Below are 14394 nucleotides of genomic sequence, written 5' to 3' on the forward strand. Positions count from 1 at the left end.
ATTGGACTGACTGGTGGTACTTAAAGTGGGGTTTTTAACCAGTTGATAAAAGCAGAAGAACTAATTAGAGAGGTAATGAATGTAGAAGTGATGAAGATAAAAGAAAAATGGAGCAAAGAGAGAAAGGAAGAAGAGAATAAGAAGAAGAAATTAGAGTTTGAAAGATTGAATAACAACTGGATGAAGATCCAACAGAAATTCAGAGCGATGGGTCATCCTGACTGGATAATAGAAACTGAAAAGAGGACGAAGAAAGGAATAATGGAAAAAATGACAACTTGGTGGAAGAAGTGGAGGAGTTAGAAGAAGAAGAAGAAACCCAAAGGCCCTTGTCAGGGCCACTCCAATCTCTCGAAAAGACCTTGACTTTCATTGCCTACCCCTTTTTTATTTTTTTTATTTTTTTTAAAAAATATAGAGACCCTTCCCTGTTTCAATTTTCGTCTGTTCCATTTCCATAGACCCATCAGGTCGGGACCTTATTAAAATAGGGTCCCGACCCTGTTCCATTTCCCCTTGTCCCTTGATAGGCCCACACTATATTCCCATGTTCAATTCCCATTGTCCCTATACAGGCCCAAACTATATTCCCATGTTAAATTCCCATTGTCCCCAGAGTGCCGGGCCAGTTTTCCCCATGTTAAATTTACATAGTCCCCAGAGTGCCGGGACCCTGTTTTTAATGGTAAGTCCCATTGTCCCTAGGGTACCCCACTTCACTACTAATAATACAAACTTTTTTTAAAGAAGGTTGTTGTTGTTGTTGTTGTGGGGCTTAACGCCATTTTTCAGCATACGATAGGCTATGCATGGCGGCCAGTATTAATGGTGGAGGAAGAACCCAGGAAAACCCCAGGAAGAACCACCGACCCACGAGAAGCTACTGGCAAGCTTTCTCACATACCCACATTAGCCAAATTAGAGAAGGTAACTTAATTAGTTTCAGAACTAATCTGATTTGAGGCCTTCTATGTGTTATGTACAATATAGACAGTATATACAAGATGAGATAAAAAAATCTGGCCTGACAGTAATAATTAAGTGATTTTATCAATCAAATTATCAAGCCTGGAACATACGCACAGGCATCTGTGAACACATAAACATATATAAAATATAAAATATCATCCTGCATTGAAAATTTCAACTGTGAAAATGATACAAAATTACAGAAAAGCAGGCGGTATTTATTTTACTAGAACTTTTCAATTGTCTAAAGATTCTTCTTTTCCAGTTACCTAAATGGAAGCCTGCCACTTCCCATTTCCAGTAGCGTTAGTGCAAAAGCATAATGACATTACTCTGAAAGGACAATATTATAAATAAATTTATTTATTTTTCAGATTATGAATTTCATTGGAGAGAATAGGCTTTGTAGCTGGCTATTACAATATTACAGATAAAAAACCAGTCCTCAAATATATTCTACTATGTAATAGATAAGAATAAACCAATACCATATCAATGGCTGATAGTTTATATAAACTTAAAAAGTACCCCCCAAAAATGTCAAAGGAATAATAACTATGAGAGTAACTGAATAAAAGACAGATTTTGAATGCCGAAACCAATAATTGCAAAGTGTATGCAACCAACTACAACTCCAAATGCATATAATGTAATGGTGTGAAATCTAGAAATACATCTACAGATTTTTGTGACTTTCTAGGCCTAAATATCTTATAGATCTTTCTTGACGAACGAAAAAGCTCACCACGTGAAGTATCTTACAAACACTAAATAGCCTCGTTCTCATCTTCGCGGGCCACCGCAACTTGCAGATATCGTATATTTCCGAAGGCTTCCGAGTATGAAACCATTGGTCGCCATTTTGTGTAAAACATCACTGGGAATGAAGTGAAAACCATGATGCCGTTCTTTTGTGTGGCATATTAGACGGTGTTGAATTCAACTTTTTCCAAGATTTCTGCTATAAGCTTCAACTTCCAGGCCATTTAAAGCAAGATTCTGCTCAGTGAAACCAGAAAAATTGTTCTAATTATGAAAATATGTGCCTGCGTTTTCTCATTGTCGGACATATTGTTCTGACTCGTGACGTAAGGGAATGAATATTAGTGAATATTGCTTTGTATATACGTTTGCCTGTACCGCAATTTAGTCATTTTATGCAGTGTGTTAAACCTATTAAATAGTCAAAATTGTATCGCAGATTATACAAAGCTTGTAATATCTTGACCTGCATAATTGCCGGTCACGCCGTCCAGAAATCAAGATTGTCCAATATGCCCGCACAAAGCCGTGCACGGGTGTACGCCGATGTTAACACCCATAGACCTAGGGAATACTGGGACTATGAATCACATGTGGTAGAATGGGGGTAAGAACACACATTTCATTTTGAAAGCATATCATTAATACAGTTTTTAAACAATGCGGTCACTATTTAGACCTTCAAAGTAGGATGTGCCACATTTTCTATGAACATTTAATATTTACAGTCTGATATTAGCTTTTACTATGTGTGAGAAGTGTGGTGTCCTATCATGGATCTCAGAAAGACCAGTGCATTATCATATTTCAAAATTAGACTCAAGGACATGGATATATGCCAACATTAACATATTTAGGGGTCACGGTCTTGTGATCCCAAATGGTATCATAAAATTCAATAATGTATGCACCAAAGCAATGTGTATTTAGGCCTATTAAGGCGTAACTTGTCATCATGCTTGCAAAATAAGTATTGGTTTTCAGAGGTTTGGTTAGATCTGTTGTAGATTATGCGTGTGCAGTTTGGACTTGTACTAATGTTAGTACCACTACTTATGTGCAAATATGTGTCAGTAGAGCAGGCTGGTGTGATTCACACCCAGTGCTTTTTTTCAGCATACTGTCAAAAGTTTGAATATGTTCCAAACATATACTGAAGTAAATATCCTCTTATTTTTTATACTAGAATGGGGCAGGCTATGAATTAGGCTGATGTTATGCCATGTGCATTGACCTCATGATTAAATATAGCCCCACATGGCTAGTGTCTTAAACCAATCGGACAAACATTGTAGCCTAGTTAAAAAGTTTCATTAAGTTGAGCTAACTGAAGATGATGTTCTCTTGTTGAAATCTCCTTAGTTTTTGTACTCATTGATGTGAGCAGAGCATCATTGTTCATGGTGTACAAGGTATGGATCAGCATAACCATCACATTGTGTACACTCCGGTTGTTTGACCATATGCAATATGGCAGTGTACATTGGTAATTCTGTTTATAGGTTGGGTCAGGAATCCGGGCACTTTTTCACATCTGGGCATTTTCAGTGCATAGTTACGACCGCCGAGGTGAAAACGACCGCCATTGTTATAAGGACTGGGTGACATTTGTACAACATTTTAAAATATGCCTAAGATTTAATAGGACAAATAAAGAATAATAATTATGGAAAAATATAAATTAATGAGAACTTTCAAAAATAATTACGATCACAAGTAATACCGACTGAAAATTTCAGATTTTGATATAGTTTAATTAAAGAAAAATAGGTTTGAGAAAAAGGTGTTCAATTTACTTCAACAAAATATTTTGTTAGAAAACAAACTTACCAGGTGTATCTGTAAGATAGTTGCAGATATCAGGCAAAATCACTTCAGGCCATTTTGTTGGGTAATTTACCCAAATATTTGCTGAAAATTTAAAATCATTAATGTCCACAACTTTTAAGTTTATGTAAATATCATGCATTGGCATCGCTATCCAACGTCTCTTTATAAATGTAAGACATTGCAAGAATGGCCAACTGATCTTATGAACCTTGCATTTATATTCATTTTATAAATGAAAAGTGTACAATACACAAACTATATAACAAACAGCCTTCAAACTGCCTTGACACTAATTGGCGAATATTGTCGTTTACACATGTACGTGACACGTACCACAGGAGTCTGACGTTTTATCAATAAAGTACGGTAAATCACTGACATGAAATCAGCTTATCTTATCGGTAATATATTCTCCTTTCATATTGTTTTTTTTTTCCCTTCTCTCAATCATTTTCATCATCAGCATCATCATCATAAATAGTACATCTCTCATATAAGTAACATATTTTCTTCTCCACTATTATTTTCTGTTATGAAAAAAATATCAGTACAAACAACAGATAATTTTACCAGGTGGCAACCTCTAGAAAATCAATCAGACACAATGGATTCTAACAGAAAGGGTTTGTGACCGTAATGGTCAAAATAAAGGTTAATTCGGTGGATTGGATTCATGACATGATAGTCCGAGAGTTATGCGTATGTCACTGTCTTTTGAATGTATATGTGTAGTTTTTCAGTTTTCTTGCGTTTCTGAAGCGATAAAAGACGTGTGAGAAAAGTCAAATCGAGCGGAGGGTTGTGTTGGTCACGCTTGCACTTTTTGTGTTCATTTATATTACCGACAAGATGATTTCATGTTGTCAGAGATTTCGCCGTACTTTGTTGATAAAAAGTCAGACTCCTGTGCACGTACACACCACTATCACCCTTATCAACCTAAAATATATTACGTCTTTAACAATATTCAACAGACACATTCGTGGTTTTATATCCTGCTTTTACGGAAGACTATGCATCACTTCTGAACAGAAAACAGAAATAATAAACAAAATACAGGTAAACTAAAATGATTTGCATATCGAACATAACTAACACTACTGTACTGTTACTAAGCAATTGTTTTCACCTCCGCAATATGGCGGAAAGTAGGTCGCTATGCTTGTGATGTCATGCCGACCCAACCTATAGCAGTTCATAACCTGCCCTTTTGCTGCATTTCATTGATGAAATGTGTGTAAAATAGCATTTATCTTCACTTGATATTTTCTTTCGGGTTGTAAGACACATTAAAGGAACTAAACTCCTACATTTTAGCCTCGTTTGCTCATGTGCCATGGATCATCTTCGCAAGCCAAGGTTCTGATATGTTAACCCTTTCTACACTTTGGAGGATCAAACAGATATTTTAGTGCCCTGTCACATGATGGCTATTGGATTTCATAAGTTGCATCCTTTAGTCAACTATACCAGCAAACCAATAGCATCTAACCCCAGTGCATTGTACAGTGGATTGAAAATGGCATAGACAGTTGACTTCAAAAGGATGCTTTATAAGTTTAACATCAAAAGAATGACTATGTACCAGAGAGAAACCTTTACAGTGGATTTGAGTGAAATTTTTTTTTTATAAACATAGTATGCAGTGGAAAAGTACTTATTTATGAGTTCATTCAGTTTGTGTGCTCCCCTTGTGTTGATCATATAGGAACAGTGCTCAAATTTGAACAACTTAATCTTGATTGGATGTGGTGGTTTCCCACCCCATTAAATGAAATTCACAGACCCAAAGCACAGAAATACCTGTTTGATCCACCAAGGTGTAGATAGGGTTAAAATATTCAGAGTTCTCACTATGATTTTAAAACTATGAGTGCAGGTCTCTTATTTTGGTAAAAATAAGAGTCCCATAAGCATAGTGGGGCATGCCTGAAGTGACTAAATGTCCAGATGAAGAAGACCAGTGGTTGTCATTGAGTTTAATTTTCCAAACTCTTTACACCACTACCGCTCTGGTGGCCTAGTTTTAGAGCGTCTGCCTTGGATGCAGGAAGTTGTAGGTTCGATCCCCAGCCAAGTCATACCAAAGACTTATAAAAATGGTACTAACAGCTGCCTCGCTTGGCACTCAGCATTGAGAGGTTAGTGTTAGGGCCAGTCATCCTGGTGTCCGGATGTGGCTGGGTGGGATATCATGCTACATGTCTGCGGCATGATGTCCCAGTGCTAGTCATCACTATAAATTGCCACATTGCAGACATCGTAGTGATATGACTGAAAAATTGTTAAAGCTACGTAAAAAATCCAAATCGCACACACAAACTCTTTTCATCACTTACATGCCGCTCTTTTCTGTCCTTTAAAGTAAGACTGAATTTTGTCAATCCAAGGAAAGTTCTTATTCCAAACTCTAAGCCAGACATCACCCAGTTTCGTACACTTGGCTACTGTTACATCCGAGCTATCAGTTCTAGCAACTTAGCACTCTTTTGAATCTCATTACAATCTTCATCAACTTGCCGTTTAACCCCAAATATGTATCCAAATTTGCAAATGGCATTTTGTCTTAAGTCGCGACGTGTCTTGATTTCGAGGTCACACACACTGCTTATTCTGCTACACTAGTAAATGAACACAATGAAAGCTAAATTTGTTCATCTGATGTTGTCTTATAATGACCACATGTACATCTCTGGGTCTCTCTGCCTCTGAGCTCAGTCACTGTTAATATCAGCATATTTTTCCACCGTTCAGCTGCTAGTCAGATTCCTTGAACTTGCTGCCCAGTAGACCAAAAAGTAGGTCTCCACTTATATTTCTAACATTATTAGTAATGTCAGAAAAAATGTGGAGACCTACATTTTGGTCGAGCTGCTCAGCTATTGCGTCGTGTTTCTTTGATGTACTCTTATAATGACAACATGTACATATGGGGGCCTTTCAGCCAATGAATTCTATCATTGTAAATACCAGCACAGCTAAAATGATAATTCATCAACACTTTCACACTCAGCAGGTGGTTGAAGCAGGACTGGCAAGGCTTTACATTTGCCGCCTCCTATTGCGTGCATTCACAGAGGACTTCTGCATAAGTGATTTTCAGCGTCACAGATGAAAAATTTGCATCTGAATACACATGATTAAGCATTTTCGAGACCTGATACTGGAACCTTGGCTAGTGTGGATGTACAAGGACATTGCATCCTTATTTGAAACATACATTTTGTAGTAAATATGGCATGCATTGATAAATATTTTGTAGACTGTCCAAATCAGGTATAGTAAGGCTTATTTAGAAAATAATTTAACATGAGAATCTTAGTGTTTTTGGTTAAGGCCGACCAAAGTAGAGTTTGCATAAACATACCAATATAATTTATAATTGATCTGATGATGTCAATGGGATAAATTGGTATAGAATTTTTCTTAACATTACAGCTGTTTATGCACAAATGTAATATGAACAAAGACTTCTGTTCTGTAAATGTTACATGATGTCAGTAATAAACAACCAGAGAAAATACTGGTGGTTCCGCACTGAATTCTTTTATTGTAATGGTCATTGTGTATTTATAATTTAAGATGAACAGTTTATATTAGACTATTTGCTACCCGTTTGAAGAATTCTCTTACTTTGTCACATATCACATCACTTAACCGATCCCCATTAGAGTCACAAGGCATCCTTACAGACATCCTCAGCAAGCATCCTGATCAACTATAAACGACCTCTGATTGGTTGACAACTGGACTGCTTATGTGCCATGTGCAAACTGAATGTTGTTAGCAACTGTTTGGAATTTTGGTAAAAATAGAAAGCTCAATTTTACTTGCATAATGTTTAAAGTGGACCGACAAGGAGGGTTTGCCTGTAAATTTGACAAATGTTGAATATATCAAAGTTTTCTTTAGTCAAACACAACATAAAATGACTCAACATCGCACATCTTACTATTTAATTTACAGAAAGTATTGTGAACAGGACAACTTCAAAAGTCAGTGAACATCACATAACTGATGAGACAGACATCACATGTAACAGTGATGTGATAAAAATTATATTTTTTAACATTATTTTTCCAGCTAGCAAGATAGTTTTTACAGGCCCGAAATCTCAATAAATATAAGTTTGTACGAAATATCCATAGTTTTATTTACTTGAAATGATAAATAAAAAAGTTCTTTTGATTTTTTTTGTGTGTGTGGACTTATTATGTTCCATTTTGATATCTGGAATGTAATGTTTTCAGAAATTACACAGGAAATTAATAATCAACAAACACATTTTGTCTCAAAACTGACCTTATTTCAACATTAGCATATGAATATATAAAATAAGTAATAGACACAAGTAATTAAAGTCTGAAATCCATTGTACATCTCCTTTTCAAGAAACATTAGCATCTGACAGTGGACTGTTGAATCTGCCTTTGATATTTTCCTTCAGTCTTCAGCAAACGGCAAAATTACCCAGTAACAGTTTAATAAAATGCAAAAAGAACCAGTAAAAATCAAAGTGAATATACTTGTCTGATACTATGCACTTGAACTGATTACCACTTATATTAAGCACATATGCTGGATGTTCAGAAAAGAATTGAAGACATTTTAAAAGTACTCAGGGGTCTTTCTAGGATTTTAAAACTTGGAGTCCAGGACTACTATTTTGGGAAAATCAGGAGTCCAACCAGCAAAAGTTGCAGTCCCCTGCCAGAAGCATATTGGGCATACCTAAGTGGCAAAATTTCCAGATGAGTAGAACCAGTGGTTGCCATTGAGTTTAATTTTCCAACTTTCTTACACCACTGACATATAACTCTTGTTTGCCAATTTGTGTGAAAGTGAATTATGTCAGGCCAAGGAAAGGTCTTGTTCCAAATTCTACGCTTAGCATCACACATAGTGTTCCATGTGAAATATCAGTTATGGCAGCTTCTGGCACCCTGCTGATTCTCATTACAATCTCCATCTATATGCTGTTTAACCCCAAAATACTTATCTAATTTGCAAACAGCATTTTGTCCAACAAGTCATAATTTTGAGGTCATACGAACTACACTACTATTCGGCTACACTTAAAAATGAACACAATAATGACAGCTGAAGTAGTTCATTTTGATGTACTTTTATACACAAATACATCACTGGGTCTTTCTGTCTCAGAATTCATTTATTGTAAATAGCAGCACATTTTCCCACCACTCTGCAGCAAGTAATGTCTTTGAACTTGCCTCCAAGCTATTGGGTCTTGTTCTTCAAATGTACTCTTACAGTGACAACATGTACATCTGGGGGTCTTTCAGCCACTGCATTTTCTCATTGTAAATACCAGCACAGCTAAAATGATGAATTGATCAACACATTTTCCCACTGAGCAGATGGTTGAAGCAGGACTGACAAGCCCTTGTATTTGCCATCTGGCAAATGCATACTTACGGAGGACTCCTGTATAAGTGATTTTCTGCATCCCAGAGAAAAAAATCGGTATACAAGTACGCATGATTTTTGTCTGAGACCCCTGGACTCCTGTGTTGACATTTTTAAAATACAAGTTTTTGTTGCAAAGGTTCAAAACTCTTTGTGATACAGCACCAAACTAATAAAGATGATCTAAATTGAGATAAACAATTAGCAATAACAAATAAATATGAAGATCCAAATGTTTCTAATGCCAGCAAAGGTAAGCAATGTATCAGCTGTATTAAGTATTGGGGGTGAAAATAATTAATCAGGGTATCAATATTTTCTCCATATCGATACAGGAGTTAAAGAATTCTGTATTCCAAGTGAGATGCCCACTAAGTACGCCATATGATTAATTGATTGTTGTAACCTGGAGAGTATAAGCCAGATGCAAGATGATTTTTACCAGTATTTTATATAATAATGGGATCAAAAGTGGTCCATCGTGAAGGTTCTTTGATTACAGTTTTGCTCATCCTTTGGTGGAAGTGTGATAAAAAGGAAAGGCCACCAAAATTTTGTTTCAGCAGAACACTTAAAGTATTTTGAATTTTCTTTGGTCTTGTTTAGCTGCTGTTGCAGTGTTTAACTTCAAGATGTTTCAAGTTTATTGAATAATAACAAAACTGTCCCTTGTGCATGCTTTCACTAGTGTAATGGAACACTAGTGAAACGTATTATGAGGCATCAAAAGTGTAAAGGGCAACTGTATACAGCAAGGCACACTTCAGATGCTAATGAACATAAACAATACTGACCCAGTAAGTAGGTCAAAGACGAATTAGACAATGGCTGACCTCAGTACATGGAGGAAAACCTTGCTTTACATCGAAGATTTTGATAAATAAACAAGTCAGTTCAACAAAATTTTGTTTAATATCTTTTCATATTTGAGATGCAGCAATCACAAGTGTGTGACAAATAATAGTATAAAAAAGGGGTAATTTTGGGCATGTGGTAATTGTATTCCAGGATTGTGATTTGTTTTAAAAATTCGTCAACCCTGGGTATGTGTCTAAATAAAATGTTTTTTTTAGCACTGAATAACATTCAATGTATGAAGTGCCATACAATAATGCATTGGCTATTCAAGTGTCAATTGACAATATCTAACAGTCCCCTCTGGTGGCAGTGCACAAAATGTGCCTGCCAGGTGCAGTAATCTGCTATGTAGCTACCCTTCCATTGCTGATGTTCATATCTGAGCAAAGTGTGGAGGGGAGTCCTGGGCTGTTAGGTTTAAAATCCTAGCAAGACCTCTATTGTTACTACTGATACTGAATGAATGGTTCTGTTGACATGGGAGTTTCAGTGAAAGACCCTCTTATGGGTTTTAGTTGGTTAAAATTGAAACTGTGAGGAATTCACATCCATTATGATGATGGCTGTCTTAAAAATTTGTTGCATCAGCATGGGCTTCATCCCTATCTAGATTTGGTCCAAATAGAGAATATTCGATGTCAAAAACCTAATATGGCCTTCATAGTTGCCATCATACAAAATTTGTTATCTAAATCCATGCTCATATCAACATGGGGGTTTGACCAATAGACCTTGTGATGTCTATTGCGTCCTGAATGAAAAGATGTTAGCAAATTTAGCATTTGGTTATAGCTTGATATTGACATGATGGTGTCCATTGATGTGATAGAGTAGTTCACTGATCCTCTTTCCATCATAATATGTTCAAGGACTAAGGTCATGATAATGAATGTTGTACTACACATACACAACTATACATCTGGTGAAATTGTTAACTTGAACAAAAGAAAATAGTTTTCTTGCAAAATATGTCAGGTTCAGTTTTCTCAGGAATATGGTTTTAATATTAAGCAGATGGAAGGAATAGATTCCTGGAAACTTGTATTTGGCCACTCGATCATCAGACCCTTCGAAGGGCTCTTGTTTAATCAGAACTGATGCAGTATATAGCAGATATTGTGTCTCAGATTTCTGTGGAATGTTGTTAAGCAATCTACGTAACGTTTTTGTTGCTATAAACCCTTCATCATGGAGGTAAGTGTTGGATTTGCTAGAGGCAGGGAGTATATTTAATAGGTCCTTAAGCAGTAATGTTGGAATACATTGTCAACTGTTATGTGTGTTCACCAAGTTGAATATACACAACTTTGTGCCAGCTGGATTGTGATAACAAAAGTGCCTACTGTATGACTGTAAAAGTAAGGGACTGGCCACATTATTTTTGAGGAAAGATGACTAGGATTTCCATCATCACAAAATATTTTTTCTCTGCAAAACTTTTTTGATGGATATAATAGAAATCTCAGCCCTTCCCTCTCACTCCCTGCACCCCTAATCAGAAAATTAAATGATCTTTCCCAGATAGATATTTAACTTTGTATATCTGCACTGAAAATCAAGGCTGTAAGCATTGTCAACATTGGTATTGTCAAGAATTATCATCAAGAGTTGGGTGTTGATTTTGGCTTGCGATCGGTGTCAGTTATATTAGGTGCAGCCATCCATCTTGGAATATATTTAACAGCCCCAGCCATTAAAAGTTACATTTTAATAAATTTTTCCAAACTGAACTGAATTAAATTTATTGCTGAAATGAATAATAATTGGGAAATTGATTCCAGCACTAATCTCTGTCTCTCACTCACTTTATTTTCTCTCATAGAAGAATAACACCTTGCAAAATAAGTTATAACTTGCATATTGAAATAAAAAATTCCTTCTGTTGTTTTTTTTAATTGCCTTTTCTTAATAAAAGTTGGTGCTAAGTGGGGGGGGAATGCATTTTGGCCTCAGCTTACTGCAGATTTGTTTTATATTTTGTGTTATTTGTAATAGTCTAAAAGATTAATTGAAGATTTTTACTTAAATTTGTATTTATGTTCCACTAAGCTCTCAATGTCATGTATCTCTTTACCAACATGTATCTTCAAGTGCATTGATTATTGTCACTAGTTTGGCAGAATTAAAGCAATGTCAGAGAAAACAAACCTGCATGTGGGCTACTGTTTAGGTTTTTAGAGTGTAGGAAATTAAAACCTGGTTCTCAAAGAAAACAAAACTGATTGACCTGCACTTGTGTTAGCTTTGTTCACACGTAAGAATAAATGTTGAAAAACTTATTTTGAGAACTCGCATCAAGTGAACTGAATTTCACACTTGACCAGCATAGGCATCTGCCTCTTACAGTTCTTGTATCCACTTTGCAAAGTTCTGGTTTTGTATCATTGTCACCAGTGCGACCAGATATGCCGACAGTAGGATTGGCAACTTTGTATCAACCTAATGCCAAAGTGAAAATCATCAGTACATGGGCTACAGATTTGTAAACATATGGGCATGAATGACCCAATCTGAATTATGGTCACTCATGAAAGCACTCTGCATTGATTCAGATATATGGTGGAACCATCTGATTGTACCTTCTCTCATGGGGGGAAAAGGGTGATGAGGAAAGAAGTCGTTTTTTCTTTTTTATCATGCTCAAAAGTTGGCACCTCTCTTGAAATACCAAACTTGCAGACTATCTTCTCTGATCAGAGTATAGCTACATGGGACCACAATGTTTTTTTAAAAAAATCTGCAAGTGCCATGGCCATTGTCACTGTATCTTGACTTGGAATAATCAAGTAATCCCATATTATTATGCTGTATTGATTGCCCCATGCTAGACTCTTGTAATGGTCCAAGTGTGCCAGTGAATATCAACATGCTTCAATGGACAACCAGCATCTACAAACTTGTGTGGTGCTTTCTTCATATGACCTGGCAGTGTTTGTTTCATTCACACTTCATCTGACAGTTGCCACCACTCTCCATCATCTCGCAATTCTAACCATCTTGCATTCCAGGCCAGTAATATCTGATGTGAACTTTTCCAAAAGTACTTCTGATCCTCTTGTGTCCACTGGTGGCTGTTTTGTAATACTGTTATGTGTAGATGATGAGGCACAATTGCCTGCCTATTCTGCTGTATATTGTTCTTTCCAAAGAATAATTCAAAAAGAATGCTGGTATTTCCTCTGTGACCATAGATGTTTCAAGATATGACTTGTGCCTGAACTCTCACTCTATGCAGAGCAGTTGTTTGTTCACCTGTGATTTTCATCTAAAACAAAATCAAATATGATCAACATCATAGCAAGAGTTGGCAGGGCAGAAAATGTTGTTCTTTATGGCACAGCATGTGTGTGGTTTTCTTGTTGTATTTTATGTTCTTTTTTTTGTTTTAGAAAGTATGTCTTAGTAACTTGTTTGCATACCCCACCCCAATAAAACCACATCCCCCATTTTATATTTAGCCAGATGTATGACATGTTCTTTCTTCAGTTGTGGGATGTGATCACTCCAGATCATGATCATTTGGGTGTGAAGGGAAAGAGACTTAACATTGGTGATCTCTGAGACTGAAATTGTCAGGCAGGCACATTGATTGATGCAGAAAAAAATAAATATCAATACTTGTACTGATCTGTATTGAATGGAGGAAGACACTAATCTTAATTGGATGGAACTGATAAAGTGAAACTTTTTGAAATTCAGGAACTGTAGGTCATTATTCCTGTAGAAAAAACTAAAAATATCAGCTTCTGTTGAAATTACTGCTTTATTCCAGTTCTGATTTTGTCCAGGTCAGTTAGAGATCACATGGCCTACAAAAATGACCTTCATGGCAAAGAGTCTGCACTTGTTTGCTTTCAATTTCAGCCCTGCAGAGCATACCCTGTCGAAGATGCAACTCAAATTGTCGAGTGTTACTTCAAAAGAACGACCCAAAACAATGACATCATCTAGGTACATCAGACATATTTCCCATTGCAACCTGGCGAGGACCATCTACATAAGGCGCTTGAAAGTAGCAGGGGCGCAAGAGAGCCCAAATGGCATAACGTTGTTAGGGGGTTCTAAATGAAAATGGTGCTGATCTGTCATACAGTATGGCGACAATGGCATCCATCTTGAAAATCTTGTTATTGCTACTCCTTGAGAAGGGATGATCACATGGGATAGTTTTCATTCTTCATGATATTCAGTTGGTCCTGATTTAAGAATTTATTGATCTGACATCCAATATGGCCACTATGTTTGCTATGTTGAAATTTGTGTTACTGCAACGCCTTCAGAATGGACACTGGATTTTCACTAAAGACTTGTTACAAATGGTTGTACAAGAAAATTGTTTCATTACCGGATTTGGCATGTTGGAATTCCATCAGGAATATCAGAGTTGGCTTCAGTCTTGGTTTCCTGGAACTTCTCTTTTGTCCTTTGGAGCATCTTTTCATTTGAGGGACTCTAGTCTTGGTTATTGTGTTGTTGTTGTTGTTGTTTTATGGTTGGAAAGTGAGCACAGGAAGTATTTGTAAGGTCTAAAAACTAATATCATATGAA

At 36.4% G+C, this 14394-nt stretch overlaps 1 protein-coding gene across 2 annotated transcripts in view; it reads left to right on the top strand.

Moving 5' to 3' along the window:
* The first annotated feature begins 1807 nt into the window (after positions 1-1807).
* LOC149782999 (casein kinase II subunit alpha) overlaps positions 1808-14394 on the top strand; it is a 79162-nt gene continuing 66575 nt past the window's right edge. Inside the window, exons 1-2 of one of the 2 annotated variants that reach the window (XM_089934561.1) lie at positions 1808-2338; positions 13711-13797. In XM_089934561.1, coding sequence (XP_089790687.1) covers positions 2244-2338; positions 13711-13797 — 182 coding nt within the window. In that variant the 5' untranslated portion in view covers positions 1808-2243. The remainder of the gene's footprint in view (positions 2339-13710; positions 13798-14394) is intronic. The other variant, XM_089934562.1, reaches the window with a different exon arrangement.

This window comes from Sinohyriopsis cumingii, chromosome 15 (genome assembly GCF_028554795.1).
Source record: "Sinohyriopsis cumingii isolate HCF-2022 chromosome 15, ASM2855479v2, whole genome shotgun sequence".
Taxonomy (NCBI): domain Eukaryota; kingdom Metazoa; phylum Mollusca; class Bivalvia; order Unionida; family Unionidae; genus Sinohyriopsis; species Sinohyriopsis cumingii.